General features: G+C 36.5%; 2 protein-coding genes across 3 annotated transcripts; both read right to left on the bottom strand.

The window, feature by feature from the left end:
* Window positions 1-1,434: 1,434 nt before the first annotated feature.
* Window positions 1,435-4,173, bottom strand: LOC149030061 (sister chromatid cohesion protein PDS5 homolog C-like). The gene is made up of 3 exons (XM_089144382.1): window positions 3,171-4,173; window positions 1,624-1,671; window positions 1,435-1,532 (listed from the first exon to the last, which is right to left on the bottom strand). Exons 1-3 carry the CDS (start codon window positions 4,171-4,173, stop codon window positions 1,435-1,437), a joined length of 1,149 nt encoding a protein of 382 aa, XP_089000508.1.
* Window positions 4,174-16,295: 12,122 nt separating this feature from the next.
* Window positions 16,296-20,992, bottom strand: LOC149030060 (sister chromatid cohesion protein PDS5 homolog C-like). 2 transcript variants are annotated; one of them, XM_089152145.1, is made up of 4 exons: window positions 19,966-20,992; window positions 18,563-18,625; window positions 17,715-17,796; window positions 16,296-16,593 (listed from the first exon to the last, which is right to left on the bottom strand). In XM_089152145.1, exons 1-2 carry the CDS (start codon window positions 20,879-20,881, stop codon window positions 18,579-18,581), a joined length of 963 nt encoding a protein of 320 aa, XP_089008271.1. In that variant the 5' UTR covers window positions 20,882-20,992; the 3' UTR covers window positions 16,296-16,593; window positions 17,715-17,796; window positions 18,563-18,578. The 2 variants fall into 2 exon arrangements, with proteins under 2 accessions (XP_089008271.1, XP_089008279.1); XM_089152153.1 differs by having other exon boundaries at window positions 19,981-20,992.
* Window positions 20,993-22,918: the final 1,926 nt, after the last annotated feature.

Below are 22,918 nucleotides of genomic sequence, written 5' to 3'. Positions count from 1 at the left end.
GAAAATCACCAATGTTTAAGTCGAAATGTAAAAGATAGCAAATTTGAAGAAAAACATGATTGGTTCTGATTAGGTCTGACTAGGCAGTATCACCATAGTTTCCAAACATCCATAAACCAAACTTCAGACCTGCACCAAATCCAAGCAGCAACCAAATTGGTAGTGTTGCATTGAAAATGTCTGATTCACACTTTTCTTTGAGCATTGCCCTCTTTTCTTCTGCATCCCAGTGGATTAGATCCATCTCCCTTCCTAGTCGTTCCTGTATGCCCCCAAGTCTTTGTCAAGCCAATATGACTCAATCAAAGTGATTCATAACACATTTAATACTACAACTTGTGTATTTATTATTCGAAATTTTGAGAAAAGTTCTTGGTACGCTTCAAAGAGAAAAGGCAGCTTCTGAAATTTGAGGACCATTAAAGAAAGCATTAATTGTTGGAAAACCTGAATCATCAGCTTGTGCATGGTTAAATACTCAAGAATATTTAACTCCAAAAATGCAGTATGAATCAAGGATGACTCACTGACTGAATCATCCCAATAAATATTTTTCAATTCAGTTTTCAACTAGCTCCCAAAGGATCAAAAGAGAAAAAAAAATTCAAAACTATGCCCAGGATTAGCTCAATGGATTAGGATAGACTCATGCTTACTTGTTGAACAAATTCAAATTCTAACCGAGATCAAAATGGTGTACCTAGTGCACAGGGTTCCCATCACTGTGGAGAGAGGGAAGGGTCATAAGGTACTCAGCCTTACCGATGCTTTCGCTGAAGGACTGTTTCAGACTCAAACCCAGTGTCTAGGTGGAGACCATTGATAGCAGAAAGGTTTCATACCATCTTTGCACAAGCATGGCAGGCATAAGGGGGTCTTCTCATTCATTGCATAAAACTCAAGAAATGGAACTTGTTTACCTCAATGTTTTTCAGCTCAGCTTCAAAAGCTGCTTTCTCTCTATTCTCCCATGATTCAATGGCTTGCAGGATTTTATCATCCCTGTTACTAAAAGAAGATTAATAAGCAAGCTCAGCAGAGTTCAAAATGCTAAAAAAAGCAGAAATACCATTTTAGAAAAGTACAAATTTTCAATCTTGATTTCTATAATCAGCTCAGTTAAATCAGTTAATAGTTAAAACTTACAGCATATTAAATAAAATTATCATAGTTGATCAATGCTGTGCTACCTTAGATGGTCAAACCATCAGAGTTGGGATTTTGAAGTAAATCAGTAAAGAAGATTAAGGGCATCATGGCCAGTCTTCAAACAGAAAAATGAAGACTATAGGTAAAATTTGAGTCTAAAACATTGAAGTTTTTCATAATAAATGGGCCAGAGCACTGCAATGTAGTTGAAAATGTATATACATAGAGCATGAGGATTTAATATAGTTTTGCTATTGTCTCGGCTCAATTGTAAGAACTTTTTACTTAATAAAATTCCCATGCTGCTGTTGTCTTTTCCTTTCGTTTCCATGCTTCAATCAAATATTTTTTTCCCTCAGCTACAGCCCATCCAAAAGCAGAATCTAATGAACACATAAAAGGAACAACAGGTTGGTTTGTGATCGTGATTGTGTATCCACTCATAGCAGGTTGTAGTTCTAATTCAATAAGTACCTCTATTATCGGAGCTGCCAAAACTTCTCTCCAGTGGATTCTGGACTTCTGTTGTGGAGAAATATCAAATGATTAGACAATAATGATATCATCCTAAAAAATTTCCTGATTCACTACAGACCATGAAGATTGGAGCAAAATAGTAGAAATTAAATAATCTTGAGCTTTCAGATTGACACAGATATTTGACAAAGATATATATATATATATATATATATATATATATAATACACACACACTTGTAAGTGATATGATTCATTGATAGGGGAGCTCTGTTTGCATTTGTTGCACAAACATATTGACCTCCACTTGGGTTGCCTGGAAAGTTCAAATTATTTTATCTTTTCTATTTAGCACTTACAGCCTAACGTTTGTTGCATTATGAACAACTGCACGAAATGAGTGAGGATTTGCAGATCACCTAAAATGATTCTAATTGAACTGCTAATTCAATGTAAGCCAATCAAATTTATTTGGAAACCTGTAAACTCAGTTTCCAGATATGGTAAAAGGGGGACAAAGTTGATGTATGTGAATGAAAAAACAGAGAAAGTCAAGAGATTGCAATTGCCAGAATATTGGATGTGGTCATAACAAGGACATAAGCAGTAGAAAGAAACTCAATGGTCATGGCTGCAGTGATGAACTATTACTCCTACAGCTATCTCAGATGGGATATCTCAGTCTTAGCTATCACTCCTACAACAATCTCAGACGTTAAACATGGATTTTACTCCAAAAATGAGGTTCTAGAACACAACCAATTTCTTCAATTTTAATTTTTATTATAAAGAAAACATCCTATCTACAGCTTGGCTAAAGCTTTCCAAGATAAAAATTTGAGAAAATACTAATTACTGAATAAAAGCGAACCTGCTAAAATAGAAGTTCTAAAATAGTAACAAACTGAAAGTAAGAGCTACCTAAAAACAGGTGACCCCAGTGCGAAGGGCTTTCACACAAGCAGAGTCCAAGAGGGGGGAGGCAATTTCCAATGCAGTATTACCTCAACAAAACTGCAAGTGGTAGTTACCTAATCCAATTAAAGTATACTTTCTAAAACTGAAAATAGAAACTAAACAGTAGCAACATCAATATAGAATCTTTGTCTACTTGCTGAGCCAACAAGATTTAGAAAGTGTTCCCAAATAAGGCATATGTTAGTCATGACATTGTTAGTTTAGTCCTTTTTCTTCTTCATTAAAATGCTTCTATTCAGCAAGGCCAGCTTATGTGATGCTCCCTTGAAACAACAGAAATTTCAAACATCATTGGACTATGCAGCCCCTCATAGCAGTCACATCTCACAACCTTGTTAGGCTGATTTTGTGAATTGTTTCTACAGGTATATGTGGGCTTATGATCTAAATCAAGTATCCTAGTCCAAGGCAATTAAATATTTACAGCAATAAAAAATTAGTGAAAGAATTTCAACAGTCAAGAAGAAGTACAATGAAAGATCTCTATACATAATAGAATAATATGTCCAATAGAACTTTCTGTAGAAACCATCAAAGAAATAAGTCACCTACCCCTTGTTTTCTTACCTGGTTCTGTTTCTGGTTTGACCACCATCTTGGATTCCAAATTATCAGGTTCGATCTTCTCTGCTGTATCTCTAGTTTTGGCTTCATCAGTATTATGATAGCTGCATTCGGGCTTCTTTTGGAGGAAGCTAGGATATGCATTGGTCATCACTGACTGGAAAGACCTACCCAGTGCAAGATCCACCAACCAAGAATCAGGCAGTCCCAATGAGACTTTATTGGCCTCCTGTGGTATTCTATCTGCACCAGCCTTCTCCAAAGATTTGCTCTCATTTATGGGATGTTCATCTGACGCATTTGCAATGTTTCCATTGCATTCAGCAGCAACATTATCAAGAAAGTTTCCAATTACTTTCTTGGCAAGTTTTCTATCCGGTGAGTCATCTTTCTTCGTCATACTATCTAAGAGGAGGGAAATAAGCTCAAGCTGCTCAACAGATACATCATCACTTTCCGTTAACACTAGGGTCATAATTGTCTCCATGGCAGAGAAGACATGTTCAGGGTGATAATCCCTTATGGAATTCAAGAAATGTTGGAACATCTCAAGAATCATGGCATCACAATGAAGATCCAGCATTACAACACACGATCGAACCTTTGCCATGGAAACAAGAATCGAGACTCTCTTAGAATATAAAGGACTAGACGTATCAGATAATCCCTGAAATGCATCAACAATCAACCGAAATATCTTCTTCATTTGTTCATCATCATAGGGAGAAACTGGTGCTGATATGCTTGTGACCTCACTAATGCAAGATGCAACTGCAACTTTGACATGAATATCCGAGTGACTCATAAGATCATCAGCCACCAGTGCCTTCTTCAGTTGGCAAAGTGCTTTTCCCATTGACTTTGATGGCGATTGGCCTACCCATGATAGGAAATACGCAGCTCGGTCAAGAAGATAGAAGAGTTTACGGACATTAGAAGGAGGATGAACAAGTCTCTTTCCAAACTCCTTCATAACTACTTCGAGCAATACTTTCCCAAACACCATTTCTTCCTGTTCCAGATCCTTGAAAGCTTAGAGGTAAACTTACAAGTTCAAGAACACTAAAACCCTAGAAAACCAGAATAAGATCGACCAAGATGAAACTAAAACAACCCTGCTAGGTTTAAAAAGAAATGTAACAAGAATCCAGGTGTTCTTCGCTCCGCCGGAACCGGTGGTATTTCTGTTTCCTCTTAGCGTTTATTTGAATTTTCCCTCTTTTTTCTCCTTAAGTAATAAATATAGATAGAATGAGCAGGACGAAAATCAAACCAAACAATTTCTTAATTGAAAAAAATACAATTTTAAACTTAGACATAAAATATATAACTAATTAAGTTTCGGGACTAGTTTTTCTGACCCACAGAAAAAGGAAAATCGTGAAATGTTTACCCAAAAGAAAGGATCTTCGGGAATAGTCACATAAGGGAGATGATTGTGGAGCTTCTTTTTTTTCTAACAATTATTCACATAGGTTTTCATTTTTGCTCTTCTTTTCTTCAGGTTCCTTGTGGATTAGAGTCACCTTGTTCTTCATTTTATCTTCCGTTTGGCTGCACTTTGTCGATCATTTGGGTTAGTTTAGGATTAGTTATAGATCTTAAAATCCTTTTTCAACTCCTCTATTTGTGACGCAACTAGTATTACAACTAGTAGAGCTACACAAGGGCCACAGGGGCCTTTCCCACGTATGAAATCTCAAAGTTAGGAATTTATTCCTAAATCTTCTCCTGCATCAGGTATTATCCGTTTCACTCTTTCTTTCTTTTTGTCATCCTTGATTTGATATTGTATTTTTTTTATTATTATTTTTATTTAATTTTATATTATAATTAAAATATTTGTAATATGTAAGGTAACGAACTACCATGATTTGTTTGATTTGTATTTAGCCTTTTACTGCTAGAATCATGTTTTTTCTTTCTTTTTTGGAGTGTTGATTTTGTAAGATATATTTTTGTACATTAACAATTCCCATGCTTTAATTTACCTATATTTTATAAGAATAAAATTATCATACTCAACAATTCACCTATAAGACTTGGTTTATTGTATGCTGGGGTGCGGGTATTTCTCATGGGTTCTTAGAAGCAAGTTTAAAGTATGTCCTTTTTTTTAGGTAGAAAAATTATTTATTGAGGAGCAATTGATGCTACCAAGGTAACATCAGTGAGATAAAGAGTGGAAAGCGGATTTTTTTTGAAATGGGACAAGCAGAGCAGAGCTCTGAAAGAAAATCCGATGTGAGTGAGCGTTGAACTAAGAGAATGAAGACTAGAGACGCTAATGAAGGTATAGCTTCTGCAACAGAGACTAATCATTTGTAGCGGAGTAGTAAGAAGATAAAACGAGTTTTTGGATACAAGACAACACACTGCTGGAATCACCGAATCGATCTTATGTAGAGATGGTTTCTAGAGGTGTCATGGGAGATCAACAAATCCCAAATTTGAGTTTGGTGGTTTCTCAGGGGATGAATGCTAATCACTTCTTGAGGGTAATCTTTCTGATTGGGAGACAAATGATGAAACTGACATAGATAGGGGGAGAGAAAACAATCATTTTTGTCCAACCATAATTTTATCAAAGGAGAAAAAGGAAAGGCTAAGGAAACCTTGGCAGGAGGCGTTTGATAATAAAACTTGTAGGGAAAATAGTGGGATTCAAATTCTTGTCGGAAGACTCCCAGGCAACTGTCGAGGCTAGCAGGAAACTTGGATCTCATTGATATAGGGATTAACTTTTATGTTGCCAAATTTGCTATCAAGGAACTATCAAGGAAGATTTTCAACAAGCTTTTACAGAAGGACCTTGGATTATAGCAGATCACTACCTCTCTGTGAGGAGATGGAAGCCCAATTTTTAACCCAGAGGAGGAAATTGTGAAGAAATTGGTTGAATGGGTTCCTTTCCCAGGCGTCTCAATTGAATATTTTGATAAGAAGTTTCTAATGAATTTAGGTGGTTGTGTGGGTAAGGTTATAAAAATCGATACCACAATGGTGCAAACAATTCGAGGTAAGTTTGCTTCGGTATGTATTGAAATACATTTGACAAAACATGTTCTACCCAAATTCAGGCACAAGGGTCGCGTACATCATATCCTTTATGAATCTTTGAATCTGTTATGCTATGGATGTGGTGGTTTCAAACATCATCAAGAATAGTGTACTACCACCACCATTGACTTTGGAAATACTGAAGAAAGTAATTCTGATGGACAAATATACAAGATGATTTGGTAGCACCTATTTCTCCGGCTATAAACAAGATTTCAACCAATACCTATGGACCTTGCATACAAGTACAAAAGCCAAAATACAAGAAGGATATCCGCGGGAACCCTAGCAATAACGCCAGAGATATGGGTGGTGGATTAAAGAGGGATAGTCAGGGTCATGAATAGGTTGGAAGCAGTGGTAGAGTTGGCATCGGCTCTAGGTTTGATGCACTAGCAATAGAGGAAGCAGGGGAAGCTAACACGCTAGAGGTGGCACATGTAGTACATGCCACGTGGCAACCTAGAATCCAAATTAATGATCGAAATATGGAAACCACTAATACGAGTCCAACATGGAGAGGAGTTCTGAATGTAGTAAATGTTTTAAGGGAAGTGGTAGGGCCCAATGTGTGAATTTCATAAATGCAACAAGGAATCAGCTACACGCTCTTAGAAGATGTGCAACGTGCAAAAACAAGGATTGAAAATATGAAAAACATGCTAGTTGTTGAACGAGATGAACACAAAATATCACAAAGAGAGAAGGAGAACATGACTCCAAATATTGTGAACAACATTGCCATCCCAATTGATATTGATCAAGCCGATCCAGCGAGCCAACTCACCTTAATACCGAAACTAGGGAAACCTCCAAATGAAGAATCAGGCATCGATATGTTGATTGAAGAAATACAACAAGTCATGAAGCAGTCTCATTTCTCCAAGAATGATATGTTATTAGATATTACAAATCTCAACTCTATCTAAGTTCTTTATGAATATTCTTTCATGGAATTCCAGGGCGGTTGGCAATAAGTTGTTTGCTACTGCCCTAAATCACAATGAGAAAGAGTATAGTCCAGAGTGTCTTATAATTATGGAGCCTCGGATCAATGGCATAAGGGCAGATCGGGTTATTTCTAAAATTAGAGGCATACAAAGCTTCAAGAGTGATGCACTGGGTCTTACTGGAGGTTTTTGGTTTATTATCCTTTGTGATAATTATTAGGTATCACTTCTTCACACTCACCAACAATTTTTATTTCTAGAAATAAGGATAATTCATTAGACAAGTATTGGGGACTAGTGGGGATGTATGCTAGTCCCATTGAGGCTAATTGCTAGAAAGCTTGGGAAGATCTAGCGAAGGTATTGAATCATTATCCGCATCCATATTGTGTAGTGGGGGACCTAAATGATATTCTTGATGGATCTGAAACAAGGGGAGGGAGCCCAAATCTCTAATAGAATAAGTAAAAAATTCAGAGAAAATATAAATATGAGTAATCTGTTGGACATGTGATATGTAGGGCCCAAGTTTACTAAGAGAGGGCCCAAATGGAATTGTCATTGTTGTGTCTACAGAAGACTTGAGCGTGCTCTTTGCACTGGTGATTGGCGCATTCTCTACCCAGAGGCATTAGTCAAGACCTTACCTAGATTTAAATCTGATCATCATCCTTTTTCTAGTGGAAGTGACACCAAGCAAAAACCGTTCAGAAGAATACCTTCAGAATGGAAGGCATGTGGTTCACCCATAGTGATTTCTTTGAGGTTGTGAGACGGGGTGGGACCAATCGGCCACCCTTCCTGACGCAACAAAAAAGTTACAACAAACTTTAGTTACTTGGAATAAGAAAGTTTTTGAAAAATTAGAAGGTACTAAATTGCATGCACGATTGGGAGGTATTCGCAGAAAGCTCACTAAGGGACCCTATAATCCTTTTTTGGTTAAGTTCGAGTAGCAGCTCAGATCTAACTTAGAAACAGTTTTTAGAGAGAGGAAATACTATGGGCCCAAAAATCTAGAAAAAATGGGGTGTTGCAAGGTTACCGCAACACTAGATACTTTCACATTTCTACAATATCCAGGAGAAGAAAGAATAAAATAGAAGGCCTTAAAAGGGTGGACAATGAGTAGATCTTTGATTCAGAACTACTCAAATGCCATGTGCAGATTTTTTTAAAAAGTTGTTCTCAGTGGAAAACTTAGAGCCCCCTATGCTTTTCACTGATCATACTTATCTCCTACTTGATCAAGATTAGCTTTCTATCTTAGATCGAGATATCTCTTATGAAAAAGTTTATAGGGTTGTCAATCAAATTGGGCCTTGGAAGGTGCCTAGTCTAGATGGATTTCAAACTGTCTTTTGTCAAAAGACATGGGAGATCATTGGTAGATTCGTTTGCAATACAACCTGATCAGCATTTGCAGGACAATTAGAAGACAAATTAAATGAAAAATTTCTGGTCTTGATTCCCAAAGTGGATAAACCAGAAAAAATTACACATTTTCGCCCAAGTTCAAAATGACTTTTCCAATGACCTGGTTTTATTTACAAAAGCTTCAATTGAACAAATGACTATTGTGAAGGCATGCCTAGATAGTTTTTGTTAGACATTAGGAAGCACAGTATAGAAAAAAAAACTCGTATTTTGTTCTCTAAAAATATTGGCAATTCAACAACAAAATCTATTGCCCAAGACAATCGTTTTACCATTTCAGATGATTTTGGTAAATACCTAGGGGTACCTACCAACTAAAGTAAAAGAAAGAATGGTAGTTTTAATTACATGGCTACAAAAGTTAAAGAGTGACTCTCAAATTGGAAGGCAAACTCGCTTTCATTGGTAGGAAGAATTGTTCTTGCCAAATCTGTGGTGTCAACCATTCCCTATTACTCAATGCAATCTGTGCATATTCCTAAAGGGATTTTGCAAGAAGTAGAAAAAACAACGAAGGCTTTTATTTGGGGAGATACTTCTCAATGGAAGAGGGCTCACTTGGGGAACTGGGAGATTATGCAGACCAAAGGTAGAAAGTGGATTTGGCTTTAAGAAGTTAATTTGGATGAATTAATGAAGCATTTATTATGAAGCTAGTTTGGGGAGTTCCACAACAAAATATTGTTTGAGCAACATCTTGAAGGAAAAATATGGGCCACATAGAAGGAGAACACCCTTTACAATTTTGGTGTCTGACCCTCCTTCATGGAAAGCTATATGTAATACTGAAACTAAGATGAGAAAGCATATAGGTTTATCATTGGTGATATTAGCAAAGCTCTCTTTTGAAGGGACCAATGGCTTGAAACCAGGGACCTTTGGAAGCAATGGCAAAAGATCCAATCTCAACAGCCATTGATCCAATCCCAACAACCATTGTAGGAGACACAATAAATCAGTTCATCATAGATGAAGGGACATGGAGGGAATCACGTTTTGTGAGCTTGCTACCATAAAATATCTACAACTCAATCAGATTTCAAAAGGTTCCAAATTTGGAACAGAGTAGAGATATTCCGCTGTGGATTCCTTCCTCGGAAGGTATATTTTCGGTTCAATCTGCTTATGGTATCATTGTAGCTGAAGGAACCATTTCTCATACAGGGTTTTTTTTTTAGAAATACTGGGAACAATTATGGAAATTGAAACTACCCAACAAATTTTGTACATTCCTTTGGTTAGTTTCCAAAGACTAGCTTTAAACTAAGGAAAGGAAGACGTACTTGAGGATTCAAGACAATGACCGTTGCAGCCTATGTATGAATGCAGTAGAGAGCTAAGGAAGATTTGTAGGAGCCTTATATTTCATGTGGCTCTAGAGAAATGAAGATTCGCATGAGGAAGATTTTTCAAGGCCAAGAAACGCTGCACAAATCATTGAAGCATACTACAACAGAGTTAAGGAAGCTTGGCATTCTTGTCTAAAGCCGACACAACACTTAAGGAAGGATTCCAATGACAGATGTTGGAGATGCCCAAGCAAAGGATGGTTTAAATGTAATACAAATGCAACAATCAATATAAAGGGGAAGTATGCTCAACTAGTAGGTATTGTTTGGAATCACAACGGTAATTTTCAAGGGGGCTTTGCCCAACGGATTCAAATATGCCAAGTGACAGAAGTAGAATTGTTAGCTATTCGGGAAGGGGTTAGATTTGCTTTGAATTTGGGAGCATGACTCTTGTAGTTAGAATCTAATTCTAAGAAGGCGATCTATGTTTGAACCTAATGTTTAGACCCTGGGTAATTTTGGAAGTCTAGTTAACGAGATACTCTATTTGTTTGTATCACGTGGACACGTCCGTTTTGGACATGTTGGAAGAAATTTCAACAGGGCAGTAGATTGGCTCACAAAGATACCGATTAATGCAGAAAATGGGTTGATAATCATTACTGAAGCCCCTCCAGATTTGGGAGAAATTTTAAGGAGGACCTCCAAGAAGGTGTCTCATAGTCTACTCATTTTCCTTTTGTGCCTTTTGGGCCATCTGGCCCCCTTTCTGTACCCAAAAAAAAAAAAACCACTAAAACTACCATGATTTATTTGATTTGATTTGCAATTAGCCTTTTATTTTTTTATTTTTTTATTTATACATATTTGTTTTTATGTTAGCAATTCCCATGCTTTAATTTACTTATATTTTATAAGGGTAAAATTATCATTCTCGACAATTTGCTTATATTTTTAATATTTATGGGCCAATAATTTAAAGGCAAGTCTCATATGGGCCCCACACAATATTTGTGGTGAAAAAACATGAGTGATACCCGATGACAAGATTATTCGGACTCTCATTATTTGACCCCCCCCCCCATGTTGAATCCTGGCACTACCCCTAATGTTGTCTACCCTAGAAGATGAGCTTCCACTCCAGATCTTCAAACACTACTTCGAATGCCATTGGCTTTGATATCTCTTCTAAGTTCCACTTGCTTCCCCATCCCCTGCTGGTGTCTGGTGACATCCTAAGGGCTTTCTTTTTTTAGCACCTTAATTAAGGGCTGATCCCCTCCTCCTTACTTCCCCTTGTACATTCTTTCTTCATTCATTCAAAAAAAACATCCTGAATATAACCATTGTTTGAGTCCTTTCATTCCTTAATATGTTTTAGTTCTATTCAAATTAAATGTCATTCGGATTTACCCTCTCAAACAGTTTTTTACCTTACAAGCGTGGTGGTGAGAATTGAATGTTTTCTTCCACCAAAAACTGAGAAGGATTGAACCCCTTCCATCCTTCATAATCATAGACGTATTCAAACAGAATATGTTCACTTATTAAGTTTACCACTTCCTATGTGGGGATTTCAACAAATTCAATGAAGACCTTTTCTTTGTAGCTTACGATTCGTAGGAGAGGACCACATATAATGAAAGAGGAGCACATATAATTAGGAATGAGGTACCAAAAATTACTTATTATGGAATGAGGTACCAAAATCAAATCAAACAATTTCTAAACTGAAAATCACCTAATGTTTAAGTTGAAATGTAAAAGATAGCAAATGTGGAGAAAAACACGATTGGTTCTAATTAGGTCTGAATAGGCAGAATCATCCAAATAACAATCAGTACACCTGCACCAATTCCAAGCAGCAAATAAATTGGTATCGTTGCTTTGAAAATGTGTTCTTCACACTTTTCTACAACCATTGCCCTCGTTGCTTCTGCATCCCTGTGGAGTAGATCCATCTCCATTCCTAGTCGTTCCTGTATGCCCCAAAGTCTTTGTCAAGCCAATATGAACTCGATCAAAGTGATTCATAACACATTTAATACTACAAGTTCTGTATTTATTATTCGAAATTTTGAGAAAAATTCTTGGTATGCTTCAAAGAGAAAAAGCAGTTTCTGAAATTTGAGGACCATTAAAGAAAGCATTGAACAATTAATTGTAGGAAAACCTGAACCATCAGCTTGTGGTTAAAGTTAAATACTCAGAAATATTTAACTCCCAAAATGCAGTATGAATCAAGGATGACTCACTGACTGAATCTTCACAATAAATATTTTCAGTTCAATTTTCAAATAATTATTCAATGACAAAAGTAGTGTCTGATATGCTGAATGATTATGCTGTAAAGGAGCACATAGGCTGGGTAGGCTTGGGATTCGACAAGGCAAACTTAAGCCCAATCAGATTCAACTAGCTCCCGAAGGATTAAAAGAGAAAAGAATTCAAAACTGTGCCCAGGAGTAGCTCAAAGGATTGGGATAGACTCATGCTTACTTGTCGAACAAATTCAAATTCAAATTCTAGCCGTGATCAAAATGGTGTACCTAGTGCACAGGTTTCCCACCACTGTTGAGAGAGGGAAGGGTCTTAAGGTACTCAGCCTTACCGATGCTTTCGCTGAAGGACTGTTTCAGACTCAAACCCAGTGTCTAGGTGGAGACCATTGATAGCAGAAACGTTTCATACCATCTTTGCACAAGCACGGCAGGCATAAGGGTGTCTTCTCATTCATTGCATAAAACTCAAGACATGGAAACTTGTTTACCTCAATGTTTTTCAGCTCAGCTTCCAAAGCTGCTTTCTTGCTATTCTCCCATGATTCAATGGCTTGCAGGATTTTATCATCCCTGTTAATAAAAGAAGATTAATAAGCAAGCTCAGCAGAGTTCAAAATGATAAAAAAAAAGCAGAAATACCATTTTAGAAAAGTACAAATTTTCAATCCTGACTTCTATAACAAATATCTTTGTTCCCAACATCAGCTCAGTTAAATCAGTTAATAGTTAAAACTTACAGCATATTAAATAAACTTATCATAGTTGATCAATGCTGTGCTACCTTAGATGGTCAAACCATCAGAGTTGGGATTTTGAAGTAAATCAGTAAAGAAGATTAAGGGCATCATTGACAGTTTTCAAACAGAGAAATGAAGACTATGTAAAATTTGAGGTCTAAAACATTTAAGTTTTTCAAAATAAACGGGCCAGGGCATTGCAATGTAGTTGAAAATGTCTATACATAAAGCATGAGGATTTAATATAGTTTTGCTGTTATCTCGGCTCCATTGTAAGAACTTTTTACTTAATAAAATTCCCATGACAGAATCAGCAATCGTAACACTAGGCAAAACTCAGTATTAGAAGTGAATGCAACCTCATCGAAGAGATGTGCTAACTCAGATGAAGAACTTCCAGAGGGGAGGCTCAAATTGTCTTACCTGTATGCTCCGCTTGTCTTTTCCTTTCGTTTCCATGCTTCAATAAAAAAAAAATTTCCTCAGCTACAGCCCATCCAAATGAAGAATCTAATGAACACTGTAAAAGGAACAACAAGTTGGTTTGTGATCGTGATTGTGTATCCACTCATAGCAGGTAGTAGTTCTAATTCAATAAGTACCTCTGTTATCGGAGCTGCCAAAACTTCCCTCCAGTGGATTCTGGACTTCTGTTGTGGAGAAATATCAAATGATTAGACAATAATGATATCATCCTAAAGAATTTCCTGATTCATTAGAGAACATGAAGATTGAAGCAAACTAGTAGAAATTAAATAATCTTGAGCCTTTAGATTGACACAGATATTTGACAAAGAAAGGAATATACATACATATATATATATATATATATATATATATATATATATATATATATATATATATATATATATATATACACACACACACACTTGTAAGTGATATGATTCATTGATAGGGGAACTTTGTTTGCATTTGTTGCACAAACATATTGACCTCCGCTTGGGTTGCCTATGTTTTCGGGAGGGAGGGAATGTGGATGGTTCAATTGTTACGTAAAAGTGCCTGGAAAGTTCTAATTATTTTATCTTTTCTATTTAGCACTTACAGCCTAACGTTTGTTGCATTATGAACAATTGCACGAAATCAGTGAGGATTCGCAGATCACCTAAAATGATTCTAATTGAACTGTTGAATCAATGTAAGCCAATCAAATTTATTTGGAAACCTGTAAACTCAGTTTCCAGATATGGTAAAAGGGGGACAAAGTTGATATATGTGAATGAAAAAACAGAGAAAGTCAAGAGATTGCAATTGCCAGAATATTGGATGTGGTGGTCATAGCAAGGACATGAGTAGTAGAAAGAAACTCAATGGTCATGGCTGCAGTGATGAACTATTACTCCTACAGCTATCTCAGATGGGATATCTCAGTCTTAGCTATCACTCCTACAACAATCTCAGACGTTAAACATGGATTTTACTCCAAAAATGAGGTTCTAGAACACAACCAATTTCTTCAATTTTAATTTTTATTATAAAGAAAACATCCTATCTACAGCTTGGCTAAAGCTTTCCAAGATAAAAATTTGAGAAAATACTAATTACTAAATAAAAGCAAACCTGCTAAAATAGAAGTTCTAAAATAGTAACAAACTGAAAGTAAGAGCTACCTAAAAACAGGTGACCCCAGTGCGAAAGGCTTTCACACAAGCAGAGTCCAAGAGGGGGGGGAGGCAATTTCCAATGCAGTATTACCTCAACAAAACTGCAAGTGGTAGTTACCTAATCCAATTAAAGTATACTTTCTAAAACTGAAAATAGAAACTAAACAGTAGCAACATCAATATAGAATCTTTGTCTACTTGCTGAGCCAACAAGATTTAGAAAGTGTTCCCAAATAAGGCATATGTTAGTCATGACATTGTTAGTTTAGTCCTTTTTCTTCTTCATTAAAATGCTTCTATTCAGCAAGGCCAGCTTATGTGATGCTCCCTTGAAACAACAGAAATTTCAAACATCATTGGACTATGCAGCCCCTCATAGCAGTCACATCTCACAACCTTGTTAGGCTGATTTTGTGAATTGTTTCTACAGGTATATGTGGGCTTATGATCTAAATCAAGTATCCTAGTCCAAGGCAATTAAATATTTACAGCAATAAAAAATTAGTGAAAGAATTTCAACAGTCAAGAAGAAGTACAATGAAAGATCTCTATACATAATAGAATAATATGTCCAATAGAACTTTCTGTAGAAACCATCAAAGAAATAAGTCACCTACCCCTTGTTTTCTTACCTGGTTCTGTTTCTGGTTTGACCACCATCTTGGATTCCAAATTATCAGGTTCGATCTTCTCTGCTGTATCCCTAGTTTTGGCTTCATCAGTATTATGATAGCTGCATTTGGGCTTCTTTTGGAGGAAGCTAGGATATGTTAAAGAATCACCATTTCCAGTTTGTGTATCACCATTGGTCATCACACCTACCCAGGGCAAGATCCACCAACCAAGAACCAGGCAGTTCCATTGAGACTTTATTGGCCTCCTGGGGTATTCTATCTGCACCAGCCTTCTCCAACGATTTGCTCTCATTTATGGGATGTTCATCTGACGCATTTGCAATGGCTCGATTGCATTCAGCAGCAACAACTGTCGTATGGTGAGTCTTATCCGGTGTAACACTATCAAGAAAGTTTCTAATTACTTTATTGGCAAGTTTTTGCCTAATTGGCAGAATATACTCATCTTTCTTCCTCATACTATCTAAGAGGAGGGAAATAAGCTCAACAGATACATCATCACTTTCCGTTATCACAAGGGTCATAATTGTCTCCATGGCAGAGAAGACATGTTCCGGGTGATAATCCCTTATGGATTTCAAGAAATGTTGGAACATCTCAAGAATCATCGCATCACAATGAAGATCCAGCATTATAACACACGATCGAACCGTTGCCATGGAAACAAGAATCGAGACTCTCTTAGAATATAAAAGACTAGACGTATCAGATAATCCCTGAAATGCATCAACAATCAACCGAAATATCTTCTTCATTTGTTCATCATCATAGGGAGAAACTGGTGCTGATATGCTTGTGACCTCACTAATGCAAGATGCAACTGCAACTTTGACATGAATATCCGAGTGACTCATAAGATCATCAGCCACCAGTGCCTTCTTCAGTTGGCAAAGTGCTTTTTCCATTGACTTTGATGGCGATTGGCCATCACAATGTATTTTAGAAAGAGAATTTATCCAAGATAGTCCTAAGATCATTGAGGGTTGGAGTTGGTCTAAACATGCCTTCTATATTCAGATCACCACAAATAATAAAAGGTTGATGAAGAGAAGTCAAAACTTGGTACAAAAATTCCAACATTCAACATGATAAAAGTATTTGGTACCAAGTTTTTTTGGAATATGCAATGAATGAAAAGAAACCCCATTTCAAACTATCTTTTCACAAATCCAATCACCATTATCTTTTCCTTCTTACAGATTACAATAGAAACCCATTGTAACTTTCCACAACATCATTAAAAAAAATACGAAGAACAGTAGATATCCACCACATGCCACAGGCACAAAAATTAGTATAATGATTCTCATTGCCCTCTTTTCAAACTCAAATACTCATACTCTCCAGCAGTCTCCACCTCGTTTTTCATTTCCTACACGTACACTGCCTTCTTTCTTCCCATTCGATCCTGTATTGCAATATGAACTCAATCAAAATGATTCATAATACCTTTAATACTACAACTTGTGTATGTATTTATTGGAAAATTTTTGAGAAAAGTTCTTGGGTATGATTGAAAGAAAAAAAGCAGTTTCTGAAATTTAGAGGACCATTAAAGAAAGCATTGTACAATTAGTCGTAGGAAAACCTATAGGTCAAATAGATAATCAACTTCTCAACTGACCTGTGGCATTCTACAAATCTTTGGAATATCTACTTTTCTAGTTTTGTTTAAACTTCTTCAGGAAAAGCATGAGAAAACATGGTAAGCTTATTGCTTTACCAAGTCAGACATAGAATATGTTATGTGCATTACATCTACACATGACCATCAACACCACACAACTGACATACAATCCTTGATTTAGGTGAAAAATGAGAATGCAAGAACACACGAGAAAGAACAAGAAAGAACTAGAAACAGAATTCTGATTTTCTAAACCATAACCAAAGAGAAGAGCCGAAACTTCCAGAACCGAATGGGCGTGAGCCCTAAACCGAAACTGATACCATGTAAGAGATTGTATTTCATATGTATTGAGGTAAAGAGATACAAGGTATTTATAGGAAATACAATTACAAATATATCCCTATCTACACTGTCGGTGTATCCTCTACATGTTACACATTTATGGGTACAAGTGTTGCTATACAAATGAACGGCTTTAAAGGGTAAAAGACTTGGGAAACATAGGAAACAACTTCAATCAAATGACCTAATTTACTTTAATTTTGATTGGCTTTTCCAACTGATTCTCAAGAAAGAAGGCACTTGTGTTAAATAATATATGATATGCTGACTGATGATGCCATGTAAGGGCGCACATAGGCTGGGTAGGCTTTGGGACTTAACAAGGCAAAATGTGTTCCCAGTGCAATAGGTTCCCACCACTGTGGGGTCAGGGAATGGTCATAATGTACTCAGCCTCACCAATGCTTTTGCTGAAGCACTGTTACAGACTCAAACCAGTGTCTAGGTGGAGACCATGGATAGCATATAAGTTTCATAACATGTTTGCACAAGCATGGCAGGCATAAGGGGGTCGTTTCATTCATTGCACAAAACTCAAGAAAAGGAAACTTGTTTACCTCAAACTTTTTCACCTTAGCTTCCAAAGCTGCTTTCTTGCTATTCTCCCATGATTCAACAGCATACAGATTTTTATCAGCCCTGTTAATAGAAGTAGCATTAGTAACCAGCACAACAGAATTTCAAAATGCTAAAAACAAAGTTCAAATTTTTAAACCTGATTTTTAAGTCAATTATCTTTATTCCCAACATCAGGTCAGTTCAATCAGTTGATAGGTAAAACTTGAGCATATTAAATAAAATTATCATAGTTGATCAATGCTTTGCTACCTTAGATTGTCAAACCATCAGAGTTGGGATTTTGAAGTAAATCAGTAAAGAAGATTAAGGGCATCATTGCCAGTTGTCAAACAGAAAAATGAAAACTAAAATAACACTTAAATAGAAATTACTAAATAAAACCTAACCAACTAAAATAGAAGTTCTAAAAATAGTAACAAACTGAAAGCAAGAGCTACCCAAAAATTGAAAGGCTTGCACACAAGCAGAGTCTGATGGGGCAATTTTCCCATGCAGTATTACCTCAACAAAACTGAAAGTAGGAGCCACCTAATTGAATTAAAAATACACATTCTAAAACTGAAATGGAAACTAAACAGTAGCAGAGTCAAGATAGAATCTTTGTCTACTTGATGAGCCAGCAAGATTTAGAAAGTGTTCCCAAATAAGGCATATGTTGGTTGTGACATAGTTTTGTCTCTCTTTTTAGTCCCTTAATGCCTCTATTCAGAGCAGGGCCACCTTATATGATACTCAATTGAACCAACAGAACTTCAAACAACATTAAACTAGGCTGATTTATTCCAATTGAACTTTCTGTGGAGATAATCAAAGAAATAAGCCTGACCTGTTTCTGTTTATGATCAGTTCCACTGTCTGGTCCTTTTTCGTGGCACTGGCTCCAGGACTTCTGTTGTGGAGAAATATCAAATGATTAGACAATAATGATATCATCCTAAAGAATTTCCTGATTCACTACAGACATGAAGATTGAAGCAAAATAGTAGAAATTAAATAATATTTGGCTTTCGGATTGACACAGATATTTGACAAAGATAGGAATGATATATTTATACACACACACACACACACTTGTAAGTGATATGATTCATTGATAGGGGAGCTTTGTTTGCATTTGTTGCACAAACATATTGACCTCCACTTGGGTTGCCTGGAAAGTTCAAATTATTTAATCTTTTCTATTTGGCACTTACAGCCTAACGTTTGTTGCATTCTGAACAACTGCACGAAATGAGTGAGGATTTGCAGATCACCTAAAATGATTCTAATTGAACTGCTAATTCAATGTAAGCCAATCAAATTTATTTGGAAACCTGTAAACTCAGTTTCCAGATATGGTAAGGGGGGGGGACAAAGTTGATAGATGTGAATGAAAAAACAGAGAAACTCAAGAGATTACAACAATCTCAGACGTTAAACAAGGATTTTACTCCAAAAATAAGGTTCTAGAACACAACCAATTTCTTCAATTTTAATTTTTCTTATAAAGAAAACATCCTATCTACAGCTTGGCTAAAGCTTTCCAAGATAAAAATTTGAGAAAATACTAATTACTAAATAAAAGCAAACCTGCTAAAATAGAAGTTCTAAAATAGTAACAAACTGAAAGTAAGAGCTACCTAAAAACAGGTGACCCCAGTGCGAAGGGCTTTCAGACAAGCAGAGTCCAAGAGGGGGGGAGGCAATTTCCAATGCAGTATTACCTCAACAAAACTGCAAGTGGTAGTTACCTAATCCAATTAAAGTATACTTTCTAAAACTGAAAATAGAAACTAAACAGTAGCAACATCAATATAGAATCTTTGTCTACTTGCTGAGCCAACAAGATTTAGAAAGTGTTCCCAAATAAGGCATATGTTAGTCATGACATTGTTAGTTTAGTCCTTTTTCTTCTTCATTAAAATGCTTCTATTCAGCAAGGCCAGCTTATGTGATGCTCCCTTGAAACAACAGAAATTTCAAACATCATTGGACTATGCAGCCCCTCTTAGCAGTCACATCTCACAACCTTGCTAGGCTGATTTTGTGAATTGTTTCTACAGGTATATGTGGGCTTATGATCTACATCAAGTATCCTAGTCCAAGGCAATTAAATATTTACAGCAATAAAAGATTAGTGAAAGAATTTCAACAGTCAAGAAGAAGTACAATGAAAGATCTCTATACATAATAGAATAATATGTCCAATAGAACTTTCTGTAGAAACCATCAAAGAAATAAGTCACCTACCCCTTGTTTTCTTACCTGATTCTGTTTCAGGTTTGATCTTCATCTTGGATTCTATATTATGAGGTTCGGTCTTCTTCCTTGTATCAGTAGTTTTAGCTTCATCAGTATTACGATCGGTGCACTGGGGCTTCTTTAAAGAATCACTATTTCCAGCTTGAGTATCATGCAGTGTCAGTGTGTTATTATGGGCCACCTGGGGTATTCTATATGCTCCAGCCTTCTCCGAAAGTTGGCATTTAATGACCGAACAGCTTCTAAGTACACGTCTCGCAAATTTTTTGCTGAATGGTTGAACATTCATTTCAGCCGTATCAAGTAGTCGGCCAAAAAGACTTGCAGATAGGTTACTACCGAAATTTATCTGATACAGGGTAGTCATTATTTTCTCCATTGGAGAAAATACATCTTCTGGGTGATAATTCCCAATGGATTTAAAGAAATTCTCGAACAACTCAAGAATCATACTATGATATCTATAATCCAGCAAAACAACGTATGATGTACTCTTTGCTAAAGATTCAAGAATCGAGACTCTCTTAGAATAAGAAGGACTAGATGTGTCAGATAATCCATACAATGCATCAACTATCAACCTAAATGACCTTTTCATCTGTTCATCATCATAATGAATTGGTGGTACTGATATCCTGATGAGCTCAATAATGCAAGATGCAAGAGAAACTTTGACCTCGATGTCTGAATTCCTAGTAAGATCTTCAGCAAACAGCGCCTTCGTAACGGGGCCAACTACATTTTCGTATGATTTTAAGAGCTCTGGAGTCATCCATATCAGACAACACCCGACCACATCAAGTAGACCGACGATTTCATCCACGTTAGAAAGAGGATGAACAAGTTTGTCTCCAGCGACCTTCAGACGTTGTATAAACAGTAATTCATCCTTCACAAACTCCATTTTTTCTCGTTCCAGATACACGAAGGAGGTTAGAGTAATCTCTTAGTTCAAGAACACTAAAACCCTGGAATCAGAAAAACACCGAACCAAGAAGAAAATGAAACAGCGGGATACAAGAACACAGGTGGTTACAGAGTGAATTGGTCATTTTGAATTTATTCTTATTGTATGATTCAATTTTCCCCCTTTTTTCTTTTTTTCTTTTTTTCTCTTTTTTTTTTTTTTTTAGGCTAATTTTCCACTTTTAGTCCTTAAATAGATTAGGTATAAAAATCAAACCAAACAATTTCCTAAAAATAAAAAATAGAATGTTAAATCCTTCTCCTACACCGGCCAACCTTGGGTTCCCTAATGAGCTTCCATGCATCAATATTTTATTTGTACCAACCTTTCGAAGGTCTCTGCCAAAACACCTCAGACGGAGCTTCATAGGCATCAAAGCCTAAAAACCATAGTCTCCACCATCGAAGCCCTTTCTATAGTGTCCTTTAAAAAGGCAAAAAAAACCGCTCATGTCCTCCATCTTATTAAATGGACAAAGGTTTGCAAACCCAAATCTGAAGGAGGCCTAGACATCCATAGAATCAGTGGTCAGAACATTTAAAGCCTCCTCAAACTCATTTGGAAAATTATCACCAAGGAAGACTCCACATGGGTGAAGTGGGTTTACTCTCCCTCCTTAGACAAGAATGCTTTTGGACCACCCTTGTCCCCCAACCACACCTAGTTGTTGGAATCTCCTCAATCAAAGGCCCCCTTTGCCTCTTCGGCCATCACTCTCCATATCACTGATGGATCCTCCATCTCCTTTTTGCTCGATCCTTTGCACCCTGTTTGTGAAATTTAAAAGTAACCGCAAGAGCACGGTATCGTGTAGCTAACGGGTCGATCTCAAGGAGATATGCTACTTAGAATTCAACTTCTTAATAGTAATGCGAGAGTGGAATGATTCAATTTTTGTTAAACTAATTAACTAAATTAAACGATCCTAATCCATGCATCTAATGCAATCGAATTAAAACAAAAAATAAAGCAAACACAATCATTGCATCAATAAAAGACAAGAAAAAAATGCGAACAATAAAAATAAAAAGAAAAGGGAAGTGATCCGAGTGTCAGCTCTGGATCTAGGGAAGGGGAGTATAATAATAATGACTTTGACCATGGACCCTTTGCCGTAGCTTACAGTCCACCGATCGGGGGAATGGATATTAAAGAAGAAGAAAACAGGTCAGAAAGTAAATAACAAAGCAATAAAAGGAAAAGGAAGCCTTAACCAAAGATAGGCACGACTGTAAACATCTCTGATCAAGGATCTAGGGGAAGGGAGAACAATAAATAAATGCTGAAAGTAAATTGCAGAAAGTAAAATAGAAACTTTAACCAAAGAGACCACGACTGTAGGCATCTCTGATCAAGGATCCAGGGGAAGGAAGAACAATAAATAAATGCTGAAAGTAAATTGCAGAAAGTAAAATGAAAACATTAACCAAAGAGAGGCACAACTGTAGGCATCTCTGATCAAGGATCCAGGGGAAGTGAGAACAATAAATAAATACTGAAAGTAAATCCTAAATTAAGAATACGGAGGGGTAGATAGAAGCGGGAATGGAGGGAGGATAGAAGATTAATAAAGAATATTACTTACTTGCAAATTGAACAAACGATTCAAATCTCAACCAACCCTAACAACCAGATCTAGATCTAGAATGATCTAAATCTGAAATTGCTAAACCCAGAGAAAAACGAATCTAAAAACTTGAACTTGAACTTGAATTGCATTACATAAAAAAAAAATTAAACCTAAACATCAATCTAGAAATTAAAATCTCACAAATGCAAGCAAAGAAAACTAAAGAAAGTCTAAATAAACTGAAGAGAGAAGAAAGAATGCTTCTACTAAGCTCTAGAACTCGTCCTCCTTTGATGGAGTATGCTCTCCTTTTATAGAGTTTACATGAGATATGAGGCACGACTGAATTTGAATAAAACTCAGGGTTCCTATCTGACTCAGCCAATTAGGGTTTTGACGTACTA

This window comes from Hakea prostrata, chromosome 1 (assembly GCF_041222555.1).
Source record: "Hakea prostrata isolate BN-2017 chromosome 1, UWA_Hpros_2, whole genome shotgun sequence".
NCBI classification, from domain to species: Eukaryota; Viridiplantae; Streptophyta; class Magnoliopsida; order Proteales; family Proteaceae; genus Hakea; species Hakea prostrata.
Note: the sequence above shows the minus strand (reverse complement) of the source record. Positions and strands in the feature narration are given on the sequence as shown.